This window comes from Penicillium argentinense (assembly GCF_028826775.1).
Source record: "Penicillium argentinense strain IBT 30761 chromosome Unknown utg000002l_segment0_segment0, whole genome shotgun sequence".
Taxonomy (NCBI): Eukaryota; Fungi; Ascomycota; class Eurotiomycetes; order Eurotiales; family Aspergillaceae; genus Penicillium; species Penicillium argentinense.
In genome coordinates, this window is record NW_026622661.1 from 1,300,415 (window position 1) to 1,320,533 (window position 20,119).

At 51.7% G+C, this 20,119-nt stretch overlaps 7 protein-coding genes across 7 annotated transcripts; 2 read left to right on the forward strand and 5 right to left on the reverse strand.

The window, feature by feature from the left end:
• Window positions 1-376: 376 nt before the first annotated feature.
• N7532_001346 (uncharacterized protein) lies at window positions 377-2,119 on the reverse strand (the record flags this gene model as incomplete). Its single annotated transcript, XM_056613840.1, has 1 exon — window positions 377-2,119. One exon carries the CDS (start codon window positions 2,117-2,119, stop codon window positions 377-379), a length of 1,743 nt encoding a protein of 580 aa, XP_056478881.1.
• A 1,588-nt stretch (window positions 2,120-3,707) lies between these two features.
• Window positions 3,708-6,130, reverse strand: sC (sulfate adenylyltransferase; the record flags this gene model as incomplete). The annotated part of the gene is made up of 5 exons (XM_056613841.1): window positions 3,708-4,906; window positions 4,965-5,110; window positions 5,367-5,549; window positions 5,634-5,661; window positions 5,962-6,130. The coding sequence occupies 5 exons, from the start codon at window positions 6,128-6,130 to the stop codon at window positions 3,708-3,710; spliced, it is 1,725 nt and encodes a 574-aa protein (XP_056478882.1).
• A 1,060-nt stretch (window positions 6,131-7,190) lies between these two features.
• On the reverse strand, window positions 7,191-9,884 carry N7532_001348 (uncharacterized protein; the record flags this gene model as incomplete). Its single annotated transcript, XM_056613842.1, has 2 exons — window positions 7,191-8,374; window positions 8,447-9,884. 2 exons carry the CDS (start codon window positions 9,882-9,884, stop codon window positions 7,191-7,193), a joined length of 2,622 nt encoding a protein of 873 aa, XP_056478883.1.
• A 3,599-nt stretch (window positions 9,885-13,483) lies between these two features.
• N7532_001349 (uncharacterized protein) lies at window positions 13,484-14,065 on the reverse strand (the record flags this gene model as incomplete). The annotated part of the gene is made up of 1 exon (XM_056613843.1): window positions 13,484-14,065. One exon carries the CDS (start codon window positions 14,063-14,065, stop codon window positions 13,484-13,486), a length of 582 nt encoding a protein of 193 aa, XP_056478884.1.
• Window positions 14,066-14,909: 844 nt separating this feature from the next.
• N7532_001350 (uncharacterized protein) lies at window positions 14,910-15,659 on the forward strand (the record flags this gene model as incomplete). The annotated part of the gene is made up of 1 exon (XM_056613844.1): window positions 14,910-15,659. One exon carries the CDS (start codon window positions 14,910-14,912, stop codon window positions 15,657-15,659), a length of 750 nt encoding a protein of 249 aa, XP_056478885.1.
• Window positions 15,660-17,240: 1,581 nt separating this feature from the next.
• N7532_001351 (uncharacterized protein) lies at window positions 17,241-17,632 on the forward strand (the record flags this gene model as incomplete). The annotated part of the gene is made up of 3 exons (XM_056613845.1): window positions 17,241-17,455; window positions 17,524-17,588; window positions 17,619-17,632. 3 exons carry the CDS (start codon window positions 17,241-17,243, stop codon window positions 17,630-17,632), a joined length of 294 nt encoding a protein of 97 aa, XP_056478886.1.
• Window positions 17,633-18,854: 1,222 nt separating this feature from the next.
• N7532_001352 (uncharacterized protein) lies at window positions 18,855-19,722 on the reverse strand (the record flags this gene model as incomplete). Its single annotated transcript, XM_056613846.1, has 2 exons — window positions 18,855-19,493; window positions 19,543-19,722. 2 exons carry the CDS (start codon window positions 19,720-19,722, stop codon window positions 18,855-18,857), a joined length of 819 nt encoding a protein of 272 aa, XP_056478887.1.
• Between the last annotated feature and the right edge of the window lie 397 nt (window positions 19,723-20,119).

Below are 20,119 nucleotides of genomic sequence, written 5' to 3' on the forward strand. Positions count from 1 at the left end.
CACGGAGCAATGATACACCAACCCTTTACTTTCTTGCAAGTTGGCCTCGCCCTTCTTTTCTTAGGGGTGCTCATCTTTAGCGGCTTGCTAACATTACCAAGGAGAACGTGAGATACAAGGAAGCTCAAGCTCAGCAAGCGTAGGCTGGGGCTACCCCGCCTCTCAGCCACGCCAGCCGGTTTAAGTTAATGTTTCCGAAATCTTCGGATCGAATGCCCGAAATCTTCAGATCGAATGCTCAACTACTGTTGGATCCACATGGTTATCGTTCTGTTTTTGCCAGGCACTCAATCATTCATGATGTTGATAGGAGAAGGTGAAATAGGTATATACAAATTCAACACCAAACCCCATCTAAAATACAAATATCATACAATCAAACATACAGCGAGCTCCCCGTAGAAAGGCCCTCCAAGCTACCTTCCCACTCAAGAGCCGGGAAAAGCCTCTTGATCCTCTCATTGAGAATCTCCTGCTCAGCCTTCCATCTCCTAAGCTCTTCGGTCTTACCCTTCAAACTCTTATCCCCGCCATACCAAGCCTTTTTCGCCTGCTCCACAGACTCCAGCTGCTCCTTCTCGGTCTTCTCGACCAGCGCCGAGACCATCGTCTTCCAGTTTTGCAGTCCGACCTTCAGGCATTGCGCGCACTTCGTCCGCGAGTCTGCGTCAGAGGAGTTCTCCATGAGTGAGAGGGTTGACTCGGCCATTTCGACTGCGTCGCGGGTCCATGCCAGGCCTTGTTCGCGAGATGAGGAGGCGTAGATGATTTCGCCGATGTAGGTCATAAGGCCTGCTTCGTGGCAGAGCGATCCGGTTGTTCTAGTCGGGGGGGTATTTCCCGAAGGTGGCGGAGGCGGGTATTTAACGGGAACGAGAACAGTTTTGAGAGTCGTGAAAAGGCTGGCGAAGATGTTCCCAGAATCATTTTGGTTGGGCGATTCCAGGCTAATTGGTTCAGGTATCACGGGAAGACTGCGCCAGGCCTTCAGGACGGACGTGAAGAGTGACAGTGCAGTTGGGAGATCACCCTGTCGCGCATTGTGAACAGCAAGAGCCGTCGAAACGCGCATCAGGTTCTCAGAAGGCGGTGCTGCGTCGACATTCTTCAAAAGACCCGTCTTCACATCAACGAGGCTACTCGCATCACCCTCAACGCCACCGGCCGCAATATCCAAAGCCCAGGCGTACATATCACCAGCAGTCCGGCCAAGCCCCTTATAATCAAGCCAATCAGCATAAGCAAGCGCCGCCTCAAGCTTCTGCCTCGTCTCAAATCCCCCGGTCGTAAGAATCTTCATGTAAAACGTCTCCGGCGGCGGAGAAGCCGGCTCGCAGTTCTCCTCTCGCATAACCTTATCCACACCACGGGGCATAGGTTTCGGTCTTGGATTCGAGGGTCCAACAACATGTTCCTGGGGCGCGGAAATCCGCTCCTTGGTATCCGTCACCCAACCCTCGAGATTCTCCGCGGCCTTCGCAGAGCCCATCAGAGCCTGGAAGTAACCTCTGCGCCAAGCCTCGCTTTTCGCAGAGATATCCAGGCCGGTCCGACCAACTCCTTCAACGAGAATCCCACCTTCTTCTTGCTCCCTTAATCCCGCGCCTTCGCCATTAACATTCTCCAATCTTTCGATCAGTTCGCGCAGGTACCCGGCGACCATGGGCCAGTCGGTAATGATGCGGTTCGTGTATTCAGGATGTTGGAGGGCCTGTGCGGAGCGCAAGGACCATCTCGATTTCAGAGACCATTCAGGTGGCGTGGGCCATTTGTGCTCGATATCTTCTTGGTAGACGCCCAACTGGATAACCGATAAAAGAACGAAGACGGCGGAGAATGTAAGGCCTGCCTTAATCCCGTAGCTAAGGCGCTTCTTGTAGTTGCTCGGGCCCGTCGTAATGAGGCGGGCAAAGTGTTGGCGGAGGTGGATGGAGAGCGGCAGAATTGGTCGCGAAGGTGAAAGTGGTGAGAGGAATGGTAGTTGAGGGCGGCCGAGTGGTGATGAGATTTGCAGTCGGCTGCGGTTGGTGAAGGGGCGCAGTGGGAGAAGCGATCCGGGCAGTCGCTGTCCCAGTCGGGTCCGAGCTGGTATTCGACCAGCCGCGTGTCGTGATAGCATTGTTGGTTGCGTTAGGTGAACAAATGGGTCCGGCGCTTTGCGCAAGACGAAGCTGGTCTCTGGTATGGAGTTTGCACTGTTTGTTCAAACCACGTGACACACTATCTGTATACCTAGACAGCCTCCCAGCGGGACCCTACCGACGATACTTGTGAGTCGGGCTGTATTCAGGATTGATGTGGAGAGTAAACTGCATAAAAATCTGAAACATTAAAAACATTGATTCTGTGCTCATTTTCCAATGTACCACCGAAGCCCGAATACCGTAGTGGCCTGGCGCGATCTGACATTACGACCCGATGACAGAATACTACATGCTCGGCGGGACCGGAATCACTGGCTGCGGTTACAAAACTTGCTCTTGGTGATATTTAGCGAGCACTTCAGGCGGGGAGATGAATGAAGAAGCGGACAGTGAAAATCAAAATGTCATCGAGCCATTCAATCGTGGATAATTCAATCATTGTACATATACGTATTAAGATGATATGGTGGAATCTACCAGTCCCTTGATTAGCACCATGTCGAATTAGAGGATTCAGGGATGGGCCAGTGTATAAAAATATCAAATAAGACCCCAAGGTTCCAAAGGGATCAGACCTTTCATCAGTGCAGGGTTGGATAGTCGTCAAGCGGATGTGCCCCCACAGAGGGAGGAAGCTATACAGCTGAGTTAGCAAATTACACCGCGGTACTCATGCGTAGCTCGTATCAATTCAGCCAGGTGGCCCTCTCACATTCAGGTGCAACAGTTGTTCCGGCTGCCGAGAATCTATCAAGCAGGACAACAGCGGTGATGAAAACCATCAGGCGGCCAGCATCTTGTACCATGATGCTTGATTGCGCAGTCAGGCTTATTCCAGTATCCGTGAGGCTCTACAGGGATCTAATTGCGGGATGTATGTACTTCTCACCATCTCCAAATCTAACTGTGGGAAGAGCCCATATATAGTCTTCTTGTACCACGCGAGATCTGCGATTTTCAGGAGGATTTTCCGAAGCTATCCCCCTTACTACGCGATTTTTTCATCCGATATGATGCAATTGCCAAAGGCTATTTACCTACGGCGTATGAGCCTCGAGCTCTTATCCAGTTCTTGGTTGTGCGTGTTTGGGTAGGAATGTAAAAAGGTGGTATATTCGATCTTGATTTTACATACATAGGCCGCAAACTCGTCGAAACCCGCGAACACACTTCGATAAGTACGATTGAATCTGTAGTACGCAGAGCTGATGAGCTTTGAGGAAGAGGTAATTCGCCTCCGTTCTGTGTAGTCTTTCTTGCGATACATTATCAGAAAGCCGACTGGAATACAGAAGATCAGGATCAGGAAAACTAAGTTTCCGAAACTGACTCTTTCGCGTATATATAAAATGAAGACCTGTTGAAAGTTGGCGCCAAGTTGCGGCGACAGACCATACTCAATGACTCTATTAGAGAAATTCTACAACGGAAAGATTGTTTGTAGATCCACTTGGATCTAGGGGAATCCATTCGCAATTAAAAAGCGAGTAAAATCTCTATGGGGTCAACATAGCATTGAAACAAAAGAAAAGGTATCCAATCCACACATCTCCTTTAGTAAATTTACTGGGACTTGTCGAAGAAGCCCTCGCTCTCGAGAATGAGGACAATCTCGTGGACAATGGAGCGAACGCTCTGCTTGGAGGTGTCAACAACGAGGTCAGCCTTCTCAGGAGCCTCGTAGGGGTCATCGACACCAGTGAAGCCCTTGATCTCACCGCGGCGGGCACGCTCGTAGATGCCGCGCTTGTCGGTCTTCTCACAGTGCTCGAGGGGAGTGGCGACGTGGACAAGGAAGAAGGAGCCGGCCTGGGAGACGGTTTCACGGGCATACTTGCGGGAGCGCTCGTAGGGGGCGATGGGGGCCGCGATGACGGCGGCGCCGGAGCGGGTCAGCTCAGAGGCGACGAAAGAGATGCGCTGGATGTTGGTGTGGCGGTCCTCGGCGGTGAAGCCCAGCTCGGAGGAGAGCTCGTGGCGGACGGTGTCACCCAGCAGCAGGGAGACGGAGCGGCCGCCCTGCTGGTTGAGGGTGACCTGGAGGGCGCGGGCGATGGCGTCCTTGCCGGAGTTCATGTAACCGGTCAGGAAGATGGTGAAACCCTGGCTGGCACGGGGAGGGTTGGACTCGCGGAGGATCTTGACGACCTCGGGGTAGGAGAACCACTCGGGGATGTGGGCGCCAGTGCGAAGGCGGCGGCGGAGCTCGGTGCCGGAGATGTTGAGGGTCTTGACGCCGGCGGGGACCTGGTCGACGGGGCGGTACTCGTCGGTGTCGGGGAGGTAGGTGACCATCTGGAACTCGACGACCTCGATGCCGAGCTCGTCCTTGTACTTCTCGACGGCGTGCTGAGCGTCATAGGGGCCGTAGAAGTCCTGGCCCTTGGAGTTGCTACCGGGACCGGCGTGGTCACGACCGACGATGAAGTGAGTGGCACCGTGGTTCTTACGGATGATGGCGTGCCAGATGGCCTCACGGGGACCACCCATACGCATGGCCAGGCCGAGAAGACCCAGGACGGCCATACCGTTGGGGTAGCGGGGTAGGAGAGCCTCATAGGCCCGGACACGGGTGAAGTGGTCAATGTCACCGGGCTTGGTGAGACCGACGACGGGGTGGATCAGCACGTTGGCCTGGCGGGAGCGAGCCGCGCGGACGGTCAGCTCACGGTGAGCACGGTGCATGGGGTTACGAGTCTGGAAAGCGACGACGCGGGACCAGCCCAGCTTGTCGAAGTGAACGCGCAGTTCGGCGGGGGTGTCTTTTGCAGAGCTGTCAATACCAGACCCAGATCCATCAGAGCAGGGGAGAATACGTACAGCGAAGAGCGACATAGTCGTAGTGGTTGAGCTTGTTGACAGCCTCGATCTTACCACCGATGTAGAACTCCTGGACGGTCTCGTTCAGGTACTTGATGGCAGGGTGCTCGGGATCACCACCGAAGACAAGCTTGGCCTCCTTCGTCCTAGATTAGGGGAAACATTCCACGTCAGCCAGACCCACTTGTAAGGAGCCGCGCTCGGTCCAATCCACGCAGTCTTGGTCCATGCGCCATGTCAAACACCGCTCCGAGGTCCGTTCACCAGACAAGCAAACAGGGGGTGCCCCGTTTCAAGTGTGGAAGTGGGATATCGGAGATCGGCAGACAGCAACGCGGAGTCCGAAGAATGCACCGGAGTATAGACCATGAGAGCAGGGAGAAATTTTGCAGCGAAACTCACTTGTCGGGGCGGTAGATGTCGTCAATGGTGAGGATGGCCAGGTTGCGGTCGTCACGGAAGTCGCGCAGGGTGATACGGCCACCGGCCTGGATCTTGAGAGCGTCGATCTCCTTCTGGCTGATGTCGAGGGTGATGGGCATGGAGAAGACGTTGCCATCGGCCAGACGGCAGTCCTCGCAGACACTACACCAATCAGTTTTTGTTCACATCCAACATGTCAAATGAGGCGAATGCAATTCCAATCGCATCATCCGGGGAGGTACATACCGGTCATAGTCGGCCTGGTTCATGAAACCTGGGGATCGACATTAGCAATTACCCCTCTGATGTCCCGCCCGCTCCGCAAAAAAATTCAAAGTCCAAAAAAATAAAATAGCCATGCAATCCCCCACCGCCGGTCCGGCAATGCTCGGATGCAGTCAATTGCAAGGGACAATGGCAAAGGCGATGCGGCGAACACGGCGGTGGGCTTGCAGAAGACCAATTGACCGCAGTGGGGGAGGGGCAGAATGACGCGATTGCCAAGTAGAGAATTCAACGTGCAGTCTGACTGATCACACCCATCGAAAGCAACAGAAAGAAATGGCACACATACCCTCCAGAGGTGAGAAACCACCGTTCATGATCAGCTCCAGATCGCACAGCTGGCGCTCAGTGAGCACAACCGCGGGGAGCGACTCGGCCTCAGCGGCGAGCTGCTCCTGGCGGGGAGCATCGCGGGCAAGCAAGTCCTTGAGGACACCACCGTGGGGAGCGTTGGCCATGATGGAAGTGAGGGATAAAACGTACAAAAGGTGAAGAACAAAGAAAGAAGAGAAAGTGAGAAAGAGGAAGGAAGGGAGAATTTCTACCTGCGGGAGGGCCACGCATGTACAGCGCGCATGTTGTCTGGACCGTCGTCAACGGTGGAGCAGCTGGAGTCTTGGCCCCGCCGCAACTGTCCAGACAGAAGACTCGCCGCCGGGGAACCAGGGGCCCTCTGCCTATCCTTGCTTTTTGCTACACGCCTGCCCGGTTCGACGGGGTTTCTAATTGATCTTCTCGCGTTCCTGGTGTTGCCAGGGTCTGATCCACGGTTTCACCATGTATGAGAGGGCAGTGTACACCTGGCCTGTCGGACCAACCCTCGGAAATCGGCCTTGTGGTACTACCATCCTACGCCCGACCTCAGGGGAAATGCCTTAGGTGTTCAGATGTTCAGTCCTTGGTCCTCCCGCCAACAATATCTCCGCTGACCGCGGAATCACGACCCGTACTCGTTTATGGCGGGGATCTTCCCGGATTTTCAGGGGGCGGCATTTAGCCAGTGCTCAGCCTCCCTCCCTGACAATCCCAATAAATGCCCCTCCAGACGCTGCTCCTTTTCTCTTATCTGCCTCCTTCTTATACATTTCGTCCGCCAGCGGACTGCGCGGCCCTACGTCGGTGGCGGTTCGGCACTTAACCACGTGACCAGAGCACGCAACCTCCACGAGGAATGTCGTGATGCCAGTTCCCAATCGGGTAACGATGTACTTGGCTTGGCTTGGCAAGTCCCAAACAGGTCACGACCGGCATTAAGCATTTAACACGGGCCCATCAGAATCTACTTGGAACGCTCGAATGACTAATGACGTGGACTGGCGAGCAAACGAGATACGAGGTTCCATATGGACAAAAAAGTAAAAAGGTACGAAGTTCAGACAATGGGTCTCAGGGGTAAATCGCGCTCTACAGGGTAAATGGTCAAGAGATTATGATTATGAAACACCACTCACGAACTCCTTGTACCCTAAGGAAGGTACTATGTACATACACATCCATCACTTGCAACATGCGCAACGGTCAATGCACCGTCTTCCCATCTCCGTTATCCAGGGTGATCGTTTTATTAGCAAAATCCAGGGCAAACGTCCCCATCAATTCCATGGTGGGATACGACGTATTGGCATACGACTCAGTCAAGTACGTTTCAATTTCTTTCTCAGAAGAGAGAGCCGAGTCGAACGAGCCAGTTTCCTGCATAATGTAGAGGACGGCGATCTGAGAGAACTCGACCACATCGTCGGGGACCCCAGTGGATCGGGCCTTGGCAGATGAAGTCGATGTGATCGACGTAGCTGTGCTAGTACCCGTGGTTGTTGCAGTACCCTGGGAGTCAGATGTGGTGGAGGTTGTCTTGGAGGGCTCTCCTCGATTCCCGCTATTGTCGTAGAGAATCCCGTTAGTTGTGGCCATTGACCGGGCCGCGAGGGCAATCGGAGTCGCATCGTCAGCTGGTCGGATGGGGAGACCCATTGGCTTGTCATTCGTACTATCAGCCGCTGTGGAGTCTACGGTGCCAGCGGTCTCCAGGTCGACGGAGCGGCGGATCTTCCCGCTGCTGCTGCTGCTGCGGTCGACGTCGCTGAAAGCAATGAGAGCATTCTCCGTCTTACAGGAGATATTATTCATGCTGAACAGCGCCATGATCGTCACCGAATCGAGTGTAATACCGAACTTGGAATCTGACTCGTTGAACAGGGCGGGCAGGGAAGAGCCCATCGTAGCTTTCTTGGAAATAGTACCATTGTCGACATCCGAATTGACACAGCTACTATCACCGGCCGCCGTACAGGTCGAGCCTGTATATCCATTCGAACAGACGCAAGAGCACTGCGTACCGCTCGAGACGCTGACGCCGCCATTCGAGCAGGGATTAGACTTGGCGCAGCTAGTAGTGTCGTCGTTCTTGGACTTTTCGTTTGGGACAGCTACCAGGAACACGGGGAGGAGGATGGCGAGAATGACAATGATGAACAGGACGATGCAGAGAATAATAAACCATTTGCGGGGCATGCCACAGCATTTCCGCGAGGCCTTTTGATGTTTCGCTTCATCTTCGTTGGAGGCGAGAGCTTCGCCATTGCGGAGATTTGAGCGACCGAAAAAGACGGGCCAGGATCCGCGGTTTTCATCTGGGGTTGCTAGGGCTGGGTTAGGGAATGAATTGAGAATATCAGAAATAGAGCCGGAGTTGCGGCGGCGTCCTGGTAGGTGTGTCAGTTCTATTGTTACAACTAAAGTCGTGTTACTTCCAACTGAAAGTCGAGGAGACTCACCGAATGGGCCCCGGCGATCAGCTTCAGAAGCAACCAGGTCCGTTCGACTGGCCGTTCTTCCGTGATCCAGGTTGGTAGCGAGTTTAGTTGCACGACGAATGAGGTCCGTCAAGCTGGAAAGACTTCCACGGGCCTCGGCATCCCGGACAGCACCCATATCAAGACGAGGCGGTTTCCGGCCACCAGGCCGCTTATCACTCATCGTCGGCGCAGCAGCGGGCAATACTTCGAGTTCCTTCTCGAGAGCGGCATTGTGGTATACCTGAGCGGGCTGAGCAAAGCGCGGCTTTTCCGGGTCGATGAATGATTCACCCGAGACCGTTGAGACAGACTTGCGTCGGGGGCTGGGCGCACGCAAGACCTGGCCAATGGAGGCAGGGGCAATAATGGCCTTGCCGGGCTTTTCGTTCTGAGAATTCTCGTTCTCCTTGTTTTGGGTGGGGGCATCGGGGATTGAGACTTCGGAACCCGTGTTCGACTTGAGGATCGTACGCATGGTTGGCTTGCCCCGTTTTCCAAGACTGGCACTTCGAACCAGAGCGGCGTTCTCTTCAACGGGCCTATGATCCGCACTCCCTTCGCCATCGGATTCAATATCAAGATATGCGCCTAGGATTTCTGATTCCGCAGGCCCGGAGCCCCAGCTCGAAGGGATTGCACGGCTGGAGGCGAGGGATCCGAGTGTTTGGCGGGGGTCCGGTAGTTCTTCTGGAATAGGCGAGACAGATGACCTCCGAGCTCGAGCCTTGTGAGCACTGGGTGCAGCGAGACCTGCAGTCTTGCGTTGCTGGGCATTAGCCAAAGGCTGAGGTGACTCTGGTAGTGGAACAGGAGGCACATCAGGGACAGAAGAGGACCCGGAAGCCGTTGAGTGCCGGAACAAATCATCGGTAGCAATCGATATACGAGGTGTCAGATCCACGGTACTGGTTGGGCTTGGACAAGAGCCATCGGCTGTCGACGGGCGTGGCGGATGCTGGTTTTGCACAACTAGTTTGGGCTGAGAGAAAGACCGAGCTGGCCGGGTTGGATACGGATAATTCGAGCTGGTCTCAGAGTCGAGTCCACTTCGGACAGAGTAGATTGACGGCGACGGGATCTGCGAGGGCACCTCACTCGGACGAGGTGGGCGTTGCGGAGGAGGGCCCCGAGGCCCGACATATCGAGGGTGCTGTTGCGGGTTCAGCGGTCGTGGCTGGAGGCCCGTCGCCGGTAGGGGCCATTGTGTTTGGTGGGAGGCGTTTCTAGGCGGAGGTGGGAACGGTCTCGGTTGGAGAGCAGGTACAGGCGCCGTGGTCGAGGTTCGCTTTGGACGGACTCCTGCTTCCAGCAACTCCCTCGCTCGCTTGACGGATCCTTTCCTGTCTGGTTCGGGTCCAGCAGGACGTGGCCCAGGACGAGGCCCCGGGCCATGACTTCCTTGGAAATTCGAGCTCATTGAATCTTGGCTTGGATTTGCCGTAGATGGTTAAACAGTGGTCAGATTTCGGAAGATGATTCGAGAAGAGGACCGTTTCACAACATCGGGCGATTTCATAGACAATTTAGGTCAGTGAAGTCGAAACGGCGGCCTGAAATCGAAAAGCTAGATAGAATGAAGTAGTTGAGTGACTCGATACCCTGATCGAGGTGGGCGAAGTAAAAGAGTGACTGGCAACGGCGCGAAACGAATGAGCGCCGAGGTAGCCAGAGGGTCAAAGACTCGAGGGAAAATATCCAAGCTGATGCAAAGATATGACGAAAGAATGGAAAGCTAGCGAGTCGCAGGTCGCAGGTCGCATGTAGCTAGGGTTCAAGATGAAAAAGAATGGAAAGGCATTCAATGCCACTGTTTGCCGGCCTGATAGTTAGACATTAGATCACTCCGAGGTGAATGACAATCTCTCACCGTCAACACAGACTGCAAAGAACTATCGTTCGTATCAAACCAGCGATATTTCGAAACAATAGATGCCTAGATTACACAATCATCTTAGCTTGGATCCCTGTATAACTCAGGGTATTGTCCGCCGCCATATAAGTCTCTGACCACCGATCTCAGGCCAACAACGGGTTCATTCAGAACACAACCAGACAGAGCAAAGCGGATACTCACAGCAGTCGCGCAAAGACAGAAAAGAAGCAGAGAAGAGCCTCAAGCTCTCCGCGCAAGTAAGAGAATTCGCGAGGGACGCAACAAAGAAAGAAAAACAACCCGAGAAAAGGGAGAGAGGAGAAGCCGGCAGTGGACGCGACAAACGGCACAACGGCGTGCCAGTGCAACGCCCGAAATAGATTAAACCCTCAGTTGCCCGTATTTTCCGCCAGCAGCACCGGCAAGCGTGGCCCTTCAGACCACTAGTGGAGCTGCCGCTTCACATCTCGGGCTAGACATATTAAATTGGGGGGCTCGGACGGCTCCTGGCAATTTCACACGTCGAGCACGCCCGGCACAGAGGGTTATTCGAAATTCGAAAAGGTCGGGAGGTTTCAGGTCGCTACACAGCCAGACCAGGATGCTTGACAGTGGTGGAGACTGGGGCCGAGCACACGAATCCCGATCTCGACACTCGCCAGTGGGGTGCGTTCCAGGAGGTGCCAGGAGCTTAGTCTCCGACGCTACGTCTCACATTGAGGGGCGCGTTCGCTTAGTGCAGCCAATATGAGACGTCACGGGGGATTAATCGGCTGCAGGTCCCTTTATTGCGGACAATATCTTGTCTGGAGGATCGTTGATCTCCATCGCAGATATTTGATCAGGTTGCGATGGGTGATCAGGGTCCGAGCCGTCGAGGAAAGTGGGAGAGTCAAGGCGTGACCTCTGGTACCGTGACCTCGCTCAACACATTACACTAGTTGCTAGTATAGTGCAGTGCACTTCGGCTCCACGACAATTAAAACGGCCATGGTAGACTATTCGCCGCCTCCGCCACGACTTTCTGGGGGCGGAGAATTTCTCAAGTTGGGCAAGGCGAGTGAAACATGCCACGAGGGGGCTGGGACTATCTATACAATGCATGTCGGGGCCCTATCCTATATACAATACCCTTGTACACAATCCAAGCAATTATCCACCACAACATGCCCGGAGCGGAAATACAAATGTCGGATAACCCGGGAAAACTCTGCAAGAAAAAAAAAAAAAAAAAAAAAAAAAAAGGAGTCGCCCCTAGACCCAGGCTTAGCCGGCTACCGTTCATCCACCGTTCGTGACAATGCAGAGCCGTGGAGCTCCAAAGTCCATAATTCAGCCCCTCAACTTTGCACCCATGCGGGTCGCTGCACGCCTTGCCCAACGTGGATTCTGAACCGGATCTATTGACGCCGTTTTACATCACGCACGCCATGTGGCATGAGCCAGAAAAAAGTACCGGGGAGTTCTCGACGGGTGATACTATTGGAGAGCATTCCATAAATAGTGTAACCCCCATCCCGGTGACACGAAATGCCCTACGTGGTGAAACACCCGCGAGGTACCTGACAAGTCCAGCATGTTTATCCTCTAACAACCAGTCAATTGTTATCTGTGGATAGAGGATACCTCAATTAGATGACTTTCGGTATCACTGCTCTTTGAAACCAAAGAAAATACTATGTCCCAATGCTGAAGTACAAGACGTAATGTACTACCAGGAAATCTGCCGTTGACGACTGGAATGCCAAGATCACCCGCAAAGGCGTCAGAGATGGGTATGAAGAAGAACTATGCATGAGTGAACCTTGTCGATTGCGGTCATTATCTTTTCGGGCCATTGCAATGATGTGAGTTACGATTATGTTGAGTTGAGCGAAGTTCTTGGCAGCGTAGAGGTACAAAAAATGCAAGTTTACGAAGTCGAATACACGGGAAAATAACAATGGTGTAAAGTGGTGTATGAAATATACTACGGCTGCTTATTATAGAAGACGCCCCACGGCCTGTCTGTAACAATTACGAAAGATTACTTCGCTAGGCGCGGGCCGACGATCATGTGACGATCACAGCCGTCCAGTAGGAACTACTGTGCGTGGCAAGACAAGATTTGGGTGAGGTTGGTCGTCACTTCCGGTCTTGGCTGTTGGCAACGGATGAGGAGTGAAGAGTATGCTCTTAGGCAGGATTCCTTGCTGCATGAGAGTACAGAAACTCACAGTCTGTAGGAATATGTCTTTAAGTGCCCGTCAATGCATCGTTTCCGCTTCTTCATATTACCCTTGCTTTTCAAGCACAAAGTCAAGCTTATTGATGCTGGCGAGAGCGTCCAAAGGTCCGTACAGTACTTCCGGAAAGCGGTGTCACCACCTACACTCTTCGATTGTTTCTCGAACCCTAATGCCAAGAACTACCATAATATATTCCTGTATCGTTACCTACACTTTTACTCGAAGTCAACACATGACGTCATATATCGTCAGTGTATGGGCAAGCCATGGTTAGCCCAAGGCCCTCAAAGCCTTGGCAGAGCCTTTTCCTGCATTAAGATTCAGCATGATGCCTTCCTTATATTCTGCCACCGAAGTGAGGAAGTAGGGTTTTTACGCAGCAACACGCGGACCTGTCCGAAATTGCAGTTCCGTGTGCATTTCATGGAGTTAATCGAGCAAAGTGCCTACGAGGACAAGAGTAATTAATCAGGTCGCAGACTGATGCGTGGGTCTCCGGATAGTAGCATGCCTTTTTGCATTAAGGAACATGCAAGAGTTGCCTAGATGCACGATCCCCTCTTGCCACCTAGAGGGCGAGAAGCTATTCCTGAAAGTCTCACAAGAACCATAACCTAAAACCATCTATCTTTTTTGGAAATAAAGGAAGCTATTTTCACGTCATCATTCGTTATTATATATAGATAATGTTGAAGAACTATACATAGCGCGGTTTACAATATGGCCCACACCAGAATCTGTCAGTTAAGTAGTGGAATTGGGTGGACCTTTGCTGTAGTGGCTGCGCTACAGTATCCAGACGTTCAAGTTTCACAGATAATTACTACTCTAAGCTATCTGCAAGATATGGATGAAGTTGAATTTCCTAGATACTGCTCAGATTGCTGAAGAGACAGTCACCTAGCTATTCTCTTTTTATCGACTCATGACCTTGTGCAGATATAGCTTCTCGCCTTCTGTGGGTTGCGCTAGGTCTGCATTTCCGTCTTCCCAGCGGGAAACTTGCACCCAAACTTGATCAGCCGCGATTTTGACGTTTTGATCTCCTCTTTCGACTTGGGTGTTTTTCTTGGCCTGGGCAGTTTTCAGCCAAACATCCCATCCTCCAAAGCCCTTCTTTTCATCTTTCCACTGAGAAGGGTTTTTGCCATACGCGACAACTACCTTTTCATCCAGAGGTACGGTGGTAATATCCATGTCAAGCTGTTTCAGCCATACATGCTGCACATAATCGAACATGCGCGGAAGGTACTTCTCGGCGTAAACATTGTCGGCCGCGATGTTTAGTTCCTGAGACGGATACCCCGTGATCATGAACAATCGAGATGGATTGTTGATATCTTGATAAAAAGCATGGGTATGTGTCATTCCGGATTCTGGGCCACTGTGCGATGCGCAGAGGTCAAGAATCTCTGAAATAAGTTGGAGGAAGGCGGGAGAGTTCACGGACTGCTCATCCTTGAGGGTACTGAGCCAGAATTTAGTAATAGGAGGCATTTCGAAGATATTGATTGATATTTCTCTCGGGGTAGTCCGATCAGCCGTGTGCGAAATTTGAGACAGTAATAGAAGAGGAGGCATGGGCGGGTTGTTATATATGGGCATATTGCAAAGAAACTCAAAATTGATGACGAGGTGGGGCGGAATACTAAGATAATGCACATAGTCGCTATTAGTAGGAAGAATTCAAGGGTGGTTGATCATGCTGGCCCCATGAATCACGTACAATTTAGCGTAATGCGACTGGGGGCCAAAAAGCACTAAGAAATCCAACCAAAACTGGTTATCGATAGACCTCGGCAGGAGTCGGGATCATCCAGATTTGATTCGAACCTCAGGGTCCATCCAGTGCAAACAATTCCCATTAGGAGTAGTTCTATCGGAGTTGTCGAGGTCCAATTAGAAGATATGTACTCCGTAGTTAGGAACCTTGTATTTCTCTAAAGCTACGACGGAACAAGGCTGTGAATAAACAAGGCTGTGAATAAACAAGGCTATGAATAAACAAGGCTGCACGGTTTAAAAGCGGCCATCGAATGTCATAAGCCGTAATCCTCGTGGTTTCGGTCTCGATGCCACGAAACCAGAGGGTCCTCGAATTATGCCGAAAGTAGATTAGGGTTCTTGGCATTAGGGTTCGAGAAACAATCGAAGAGTATAGGTGGTGACACCAATTTCCGGAAGTACTGTATCCAAGCTCTCGGCACGGAACGAGCTGGTCGGATTTGGGGTGGCGATCGAGAAGCGACCACCTCGTTATCGAAAATCGAAACTGAAGACCTTTTCCGCGACACTGGGCGCAAGATCAGAGCAAACCCCATTCTCCGCGGAGCTAGCAGCAATGGCACATACATTGAACATGCTGGTGGGACTGAAAGATTACAGGATCATGTTGCTCACGAGCAACAAAGCGGCGGCTCTCACGATAAGGAACCCCCGACAACAGTCAGGCCAGGAGTTCGTCTGCCAGACGTACAAGTTGATGAGAAGACTGCGGAGAAACGGAAACCACATCGATATCCTTTGGGTCCCTACCAGCGAAGACAATAAACTGCTAGGTCTGGCTAAAGAGCAGGCCAGAACCGCGACCCAGAAGGATGCTGCCCCACAAGAATCGGTCCCCAGGATGAAGTCGACAACACTGAATATCGCTCGGTCCCAAGCAGTTGCCAGCAATGACTTGCCAGAAAACGTAGGGAGACACGTAAAACGGGTGGACGCAGCACTTCCCGGGAAACACACTCGACAGCTGTATGATCGATTATCGTGGAAAGAAGCGAGCGTGCTGGCCCAACTCCGGACTGGCATGGCCAGACTCAATGGCTATCTCTATCGGATCAACGTTGCAGAGACGGATCAGTGTGCATGTGGACAAGCAAGAGAGACCGTGGAACACTTCCTCTTTCGACGTCAGAAGTGGACCGCACATCGGACGGAAATGCTGCAACGTACCCATACTCATCGAGGCAACATGTCCTTTTTCCTGGGCGGAAAATCGCCTTCGGATGACCAGAATTGGACGCCGAACTTGGAAGCCGTGCGAGCCTCAATACGATTCGCAATCGCCAAGGGCCGACTCGACGCCGCCTAACCATGTCGACCAACACAATGACACCCTTCCCCTAACTAACCTACACCAACCACCTTGTGCCAAAGACGGTAGACGCGCTTCAACTGCCGAGGATAGGATGTTGAACACTTGAAGAAGCGCCTTCAAGCCAGTCTACTAACACAATTACTAACCCACAAGGACTCCTACGATATTGACAGCTGAGAGGACATATACTGAAAGGATCTATGTATGGGCTCGAAGGAGATACGGCATATGTATATTAGGACCTGTATGGATCAGCGATAGTTGCCCTTTCGGCCTCGCCGCCGGGCGTTAATGAATTGTGTGTGTGTGTGTGTGTGTGTATCCAAGCTAATTTTCCCAAGCTTTCAATGCCCGTCGATGTATTGCGTCCGCCTCCTTATATTTGTTTCCCTTGGCTATCAAACACTGAGCCAAGGTTGCGGATATCAGGACCACATTATTCCGGTGGTGGTTCGACCCAGCGTGTCGTTTGTCAGGTCAACCTCCTCCAGCCCAAGCAACTTCGGTGGGCTCCTTAGAGAAACGCTTTTTCACGTTCCTTATTATGCGATGGAACAGAGACCGATAGTCGATTTCGAACTTGACCACGGCGAAGCTGTCGAGCCCTGGATCGAAAGAGCCAATCTGAGCGCCAAATAAACCCGCGGTGGGCTGCCCGTGGGCGGGTAAGGAAATTGAAAACCCAACCCAAACCTGCGTTTGGCGAGGTTTACACCAGGCAACGGTCTACAGCGCTAATTGGACAAAAGGAGCATCCAGCTAAATAATTACTCCTCCTGCGACCGAAATTTCGTGGGTGCACTATTCAAGGCTAATGTTAACCGCAGGGCTGTTCCTCAAGCTACGCTTACTAACCCCTTCTATTATTGTTATCTTTTTGCTCGTGATTTACGAAGTGGTCAAGAGTCAACCAAGCAGGATGTTCTTGTCGTCTCGCTACTAGAAGTGGTATTTCTAGTTACTAGAACGAGTACAGCGTAGTTACTACTATGGTCAGGAACCGGGGGCCAAATACTAGTAGGTAATGGTCTAGTTTTTTAGGCTGCTGGTTGGAATGCCAAGTATTTAACATATATCCTCCAATAGTTTACAATTAAGTCTTCCGTTTTCTTGTTGGCAACTTGAAGTAGTTGCTGAGGCGTGTCCTCCAAGTGGCTAGACTTGGACACAGGATTTGAGCGCCCCACCTTGGGGCCGGGGCCGGGGGCAAAAGGGGCCGGGGGCGAAAGGGGCCGGGGGCGAAAGGGGCGGGATTGCTTGGGCTATACGGAGTAAATATGTATACACAGTATATTGCTTAGTATCTCATCGGCCCCCTCCGAAAACTACTAGTGCGACGTACTACGTCGCACTTACTAATGTATATTAGTATCTGGGAAACCACACTTCGTCGCTCCCAAGGAATAAGTGTTTCTTTAGGAAAAGATGCACGTGGGGGCCTGGACTGCCCTGATATCTCACAAACGGCCCCAACAGCCTTAGAATGAAGCATCTGGGTAATGGATATAAATTACCCCTTTTTCCTTCTCTCTGAGGAGTACTCACATCTCGAATACTACTTCCTCACCATTCATCATGAATTTGAAGTTACCTCAGATCCTCCTAGCCCTAGGCTTTTCCTCTCTGGCTATGGCAGACATCTCGTCTAAGTGTGACGCAAGTACCGCCGAATTCGACACCAAAGATTACCCATCCCAGATGGCTGTCCAATGCGGGTCGCAGTTATATTGGCATCTCGACTTAAACAAGTGTTTCTTGAATCAAGATGGTACCCTTTATTACTATAAAGAGTAAGATAATTATATCTTTATATCTATTTTGGAACTGAATAATATCTAACTTTTCGTTTTCGCTACAGTGGTAATGCCTTCATCTCCTACGCTATTACCGATGACAACAAGCAAGATATTCTCGACCTTGCTGGTAAGTTCTCTTCTCCTAGACTTATCATAGATAATAGAGACTAATAGAGCCACAGTTAAAAACCTCGAACTAAACGATGATGGAAAACCGAGTTGCTTTGGATATGACTCATACTCAATGTTTTAATTAATTTGAATTCTTTATGGGGTTGGATCTTTAGTATAGGCTAGGGTTTCCCCCAGATGATTGATTTCATCCAACTTTAGGAGTGTCGAAAGAAGCTAGTCATGGTTTGAACGTGACACCAACTTTCCCAGACATGTAGCTAAAAAGTTTCAGTGTTTTGGAGATATACCCTGCACACAATGCACAGAAAATGGTTGTGGCTGTGTTTTCGACCCTCGTTCCGATCGCCGACGCCGAAGCCACCTTCTTGAGTTGTCTCAGCTGAATCGAATCCTTCAAAGCACTGTAGCTCAATCAAATAATTATTGTTTCTGCTGTTTCCAGGCAATCTTCAACATGTGGATTCGGAATGGCAGTGCTCGAATATGCAGGTATCTGGTGAGCTTTTCATCACCCAGGGCATTTCATATCACCGGGATGGGGATTAACTAAGACTGGAAGTGGCCGATAATCTCACGCAGATCTTGTCTTGCCACGCACAGTCATTCCTCGCGGACGGCCGTGGTCGTCACCTGATCGACGGCCTGACGCCTAGCGAAGTAATCGTTCGTAATAGATACAGGCGGGCTGTGGGGCAGCGACTATATTTAGCGGGAGTAGTATATTTCATACAAAACTTTACACAATCGTTATTTTCTCGTGTATTCGTCTTCGTAAATTTGTAATGTTTGTACCTCACTACTGCCAAGAATTTCGCTCAACTGAACATTGTTGTAACTCACATCATTGTAATGGCCTGAAAAGATGATGACCGCGATCGGAAAGGTTCACTCACGCAGAATTGCCCTTCACACTCATCTCTGATGTCTTGGTGGGTGATCTTGGCGTCCCCGTAGTCGACGGCAGATTTTCTGGTAGTACATTACGTCTTGTACTTCAGCATTGAGACATGATATTTTCTTTGATTTTTTAAGAGCAGTGATACCAAAAGCCATCTAATTGTGGTATTCCCTATCCACAAATAACAATTGACTGGTGGTTAGATGATAAACGTGCTAGATTTAGTAGGTACCTCGCGGCTGTTTCACCACGTAGGGCATTTCATATCACTGGGATGGGGGTTACATTGTAGTATGTAAGTACCCTAGGGGTCATCCCGTGACCGAGGCCTCTTTTAGATATACGCTCGCGTGTCGTACATCACGAAGGCTTCCCAGGGCTAGCTTCTTCGAGCGGCTCGACTCCTATCTCCGTTCGTAGCTCGGCAATTTTGTGCTCCAAGGCCCGCATTTCCACCACCACGCCAGCCAATTCGGGCACTTGGCCCTCGACGGCTGCTGTAAAGGACCGCTGTGCATTGCGCAACGACGGCGGTACGAGAATGCCATACCAATGAAGGGGGTCGTTCGAATGAAATTTCTTCTTGGGGGCTTTAGATTCCGCTGACGGGCTCTCGTCGGACTTGTTGGTGTTGCCTTCATTGTTTTGCGGTGTGGCCTCGGCTTCTGATTGAGAGTCTTCGAACGATGCGATCTTTTCATCTTTTTCATCGGTCTTTTCCTGCGACTCCACCTTCACAACGCGTTCCAGGAGAAATTTGTACTCCGTCTCGTGCGAGGATTGCGAGCTTGTTGTATCTTCGGCCGCATCGATTTCAGGTTCCGTTTGGATTGAGCTATTGATCCCGCATACATCAGCTTCTGTTCGTTTCATCTCGCAGTAACATGACCTCACTGACATTTTACGCGTCGCCTTCATTCGTTCATCGTAGTAATCGGCGCCATATCGTCGGCCAGGAGGACAGGTGTAGTTTGCATGGGCAAGAGCCAGGAACCCCTTCTCAAAGCGTCAGCAAAGCTCCTAGCCACTTTCAATGAAGAGTCCATACCGAAGAAAGCTCCTTCGCCAATCCAGATTGCAGTTTCTGCTGGCGATCCAGCAGGTGTAGGTACTGCTCCAGCAATTCATCCAGCGATTGCAGCAGCTCCGACTGGTCGTCGACAGGCTTCGCGGCCGCGGAATCCTCAGAGCCTAGCCGCGAGGCAGGCGGCGTGGGTACCTGGACCATAAGGAACTAAGCAGCAGCGAGTGATCACCCAATTCCGTAGAAACGAAGAGCGCCGCAGGGTTGTTGCTGTGCGGGGAGCTCAGCCAGGCGGCGTGGAGCAGACAATCAGCTCGGCCCCGATAACTCCGCCATTGGCGCCTCCGAACGCTAAAGAATTTCCCGCCTGCTCCAACCGTTCGTCTGTCGTCATTCGTCCCCATTCCATCGCATTCGCGAGATCCGTGAAAGAGAGTCTGATCGCACTGGGCCATAGACCTGTGTGCTCTTCGCATCTTATCTCGATCGTCTCGCCCGACCGTGTCATAGCCCGGGAACCCTGAACCGCCACCTCCGTCCTCCATCCGCACCCCCGATACCTGGATTCGACGCTCGTGGGCAACCGACTCGCGCGTTCAGG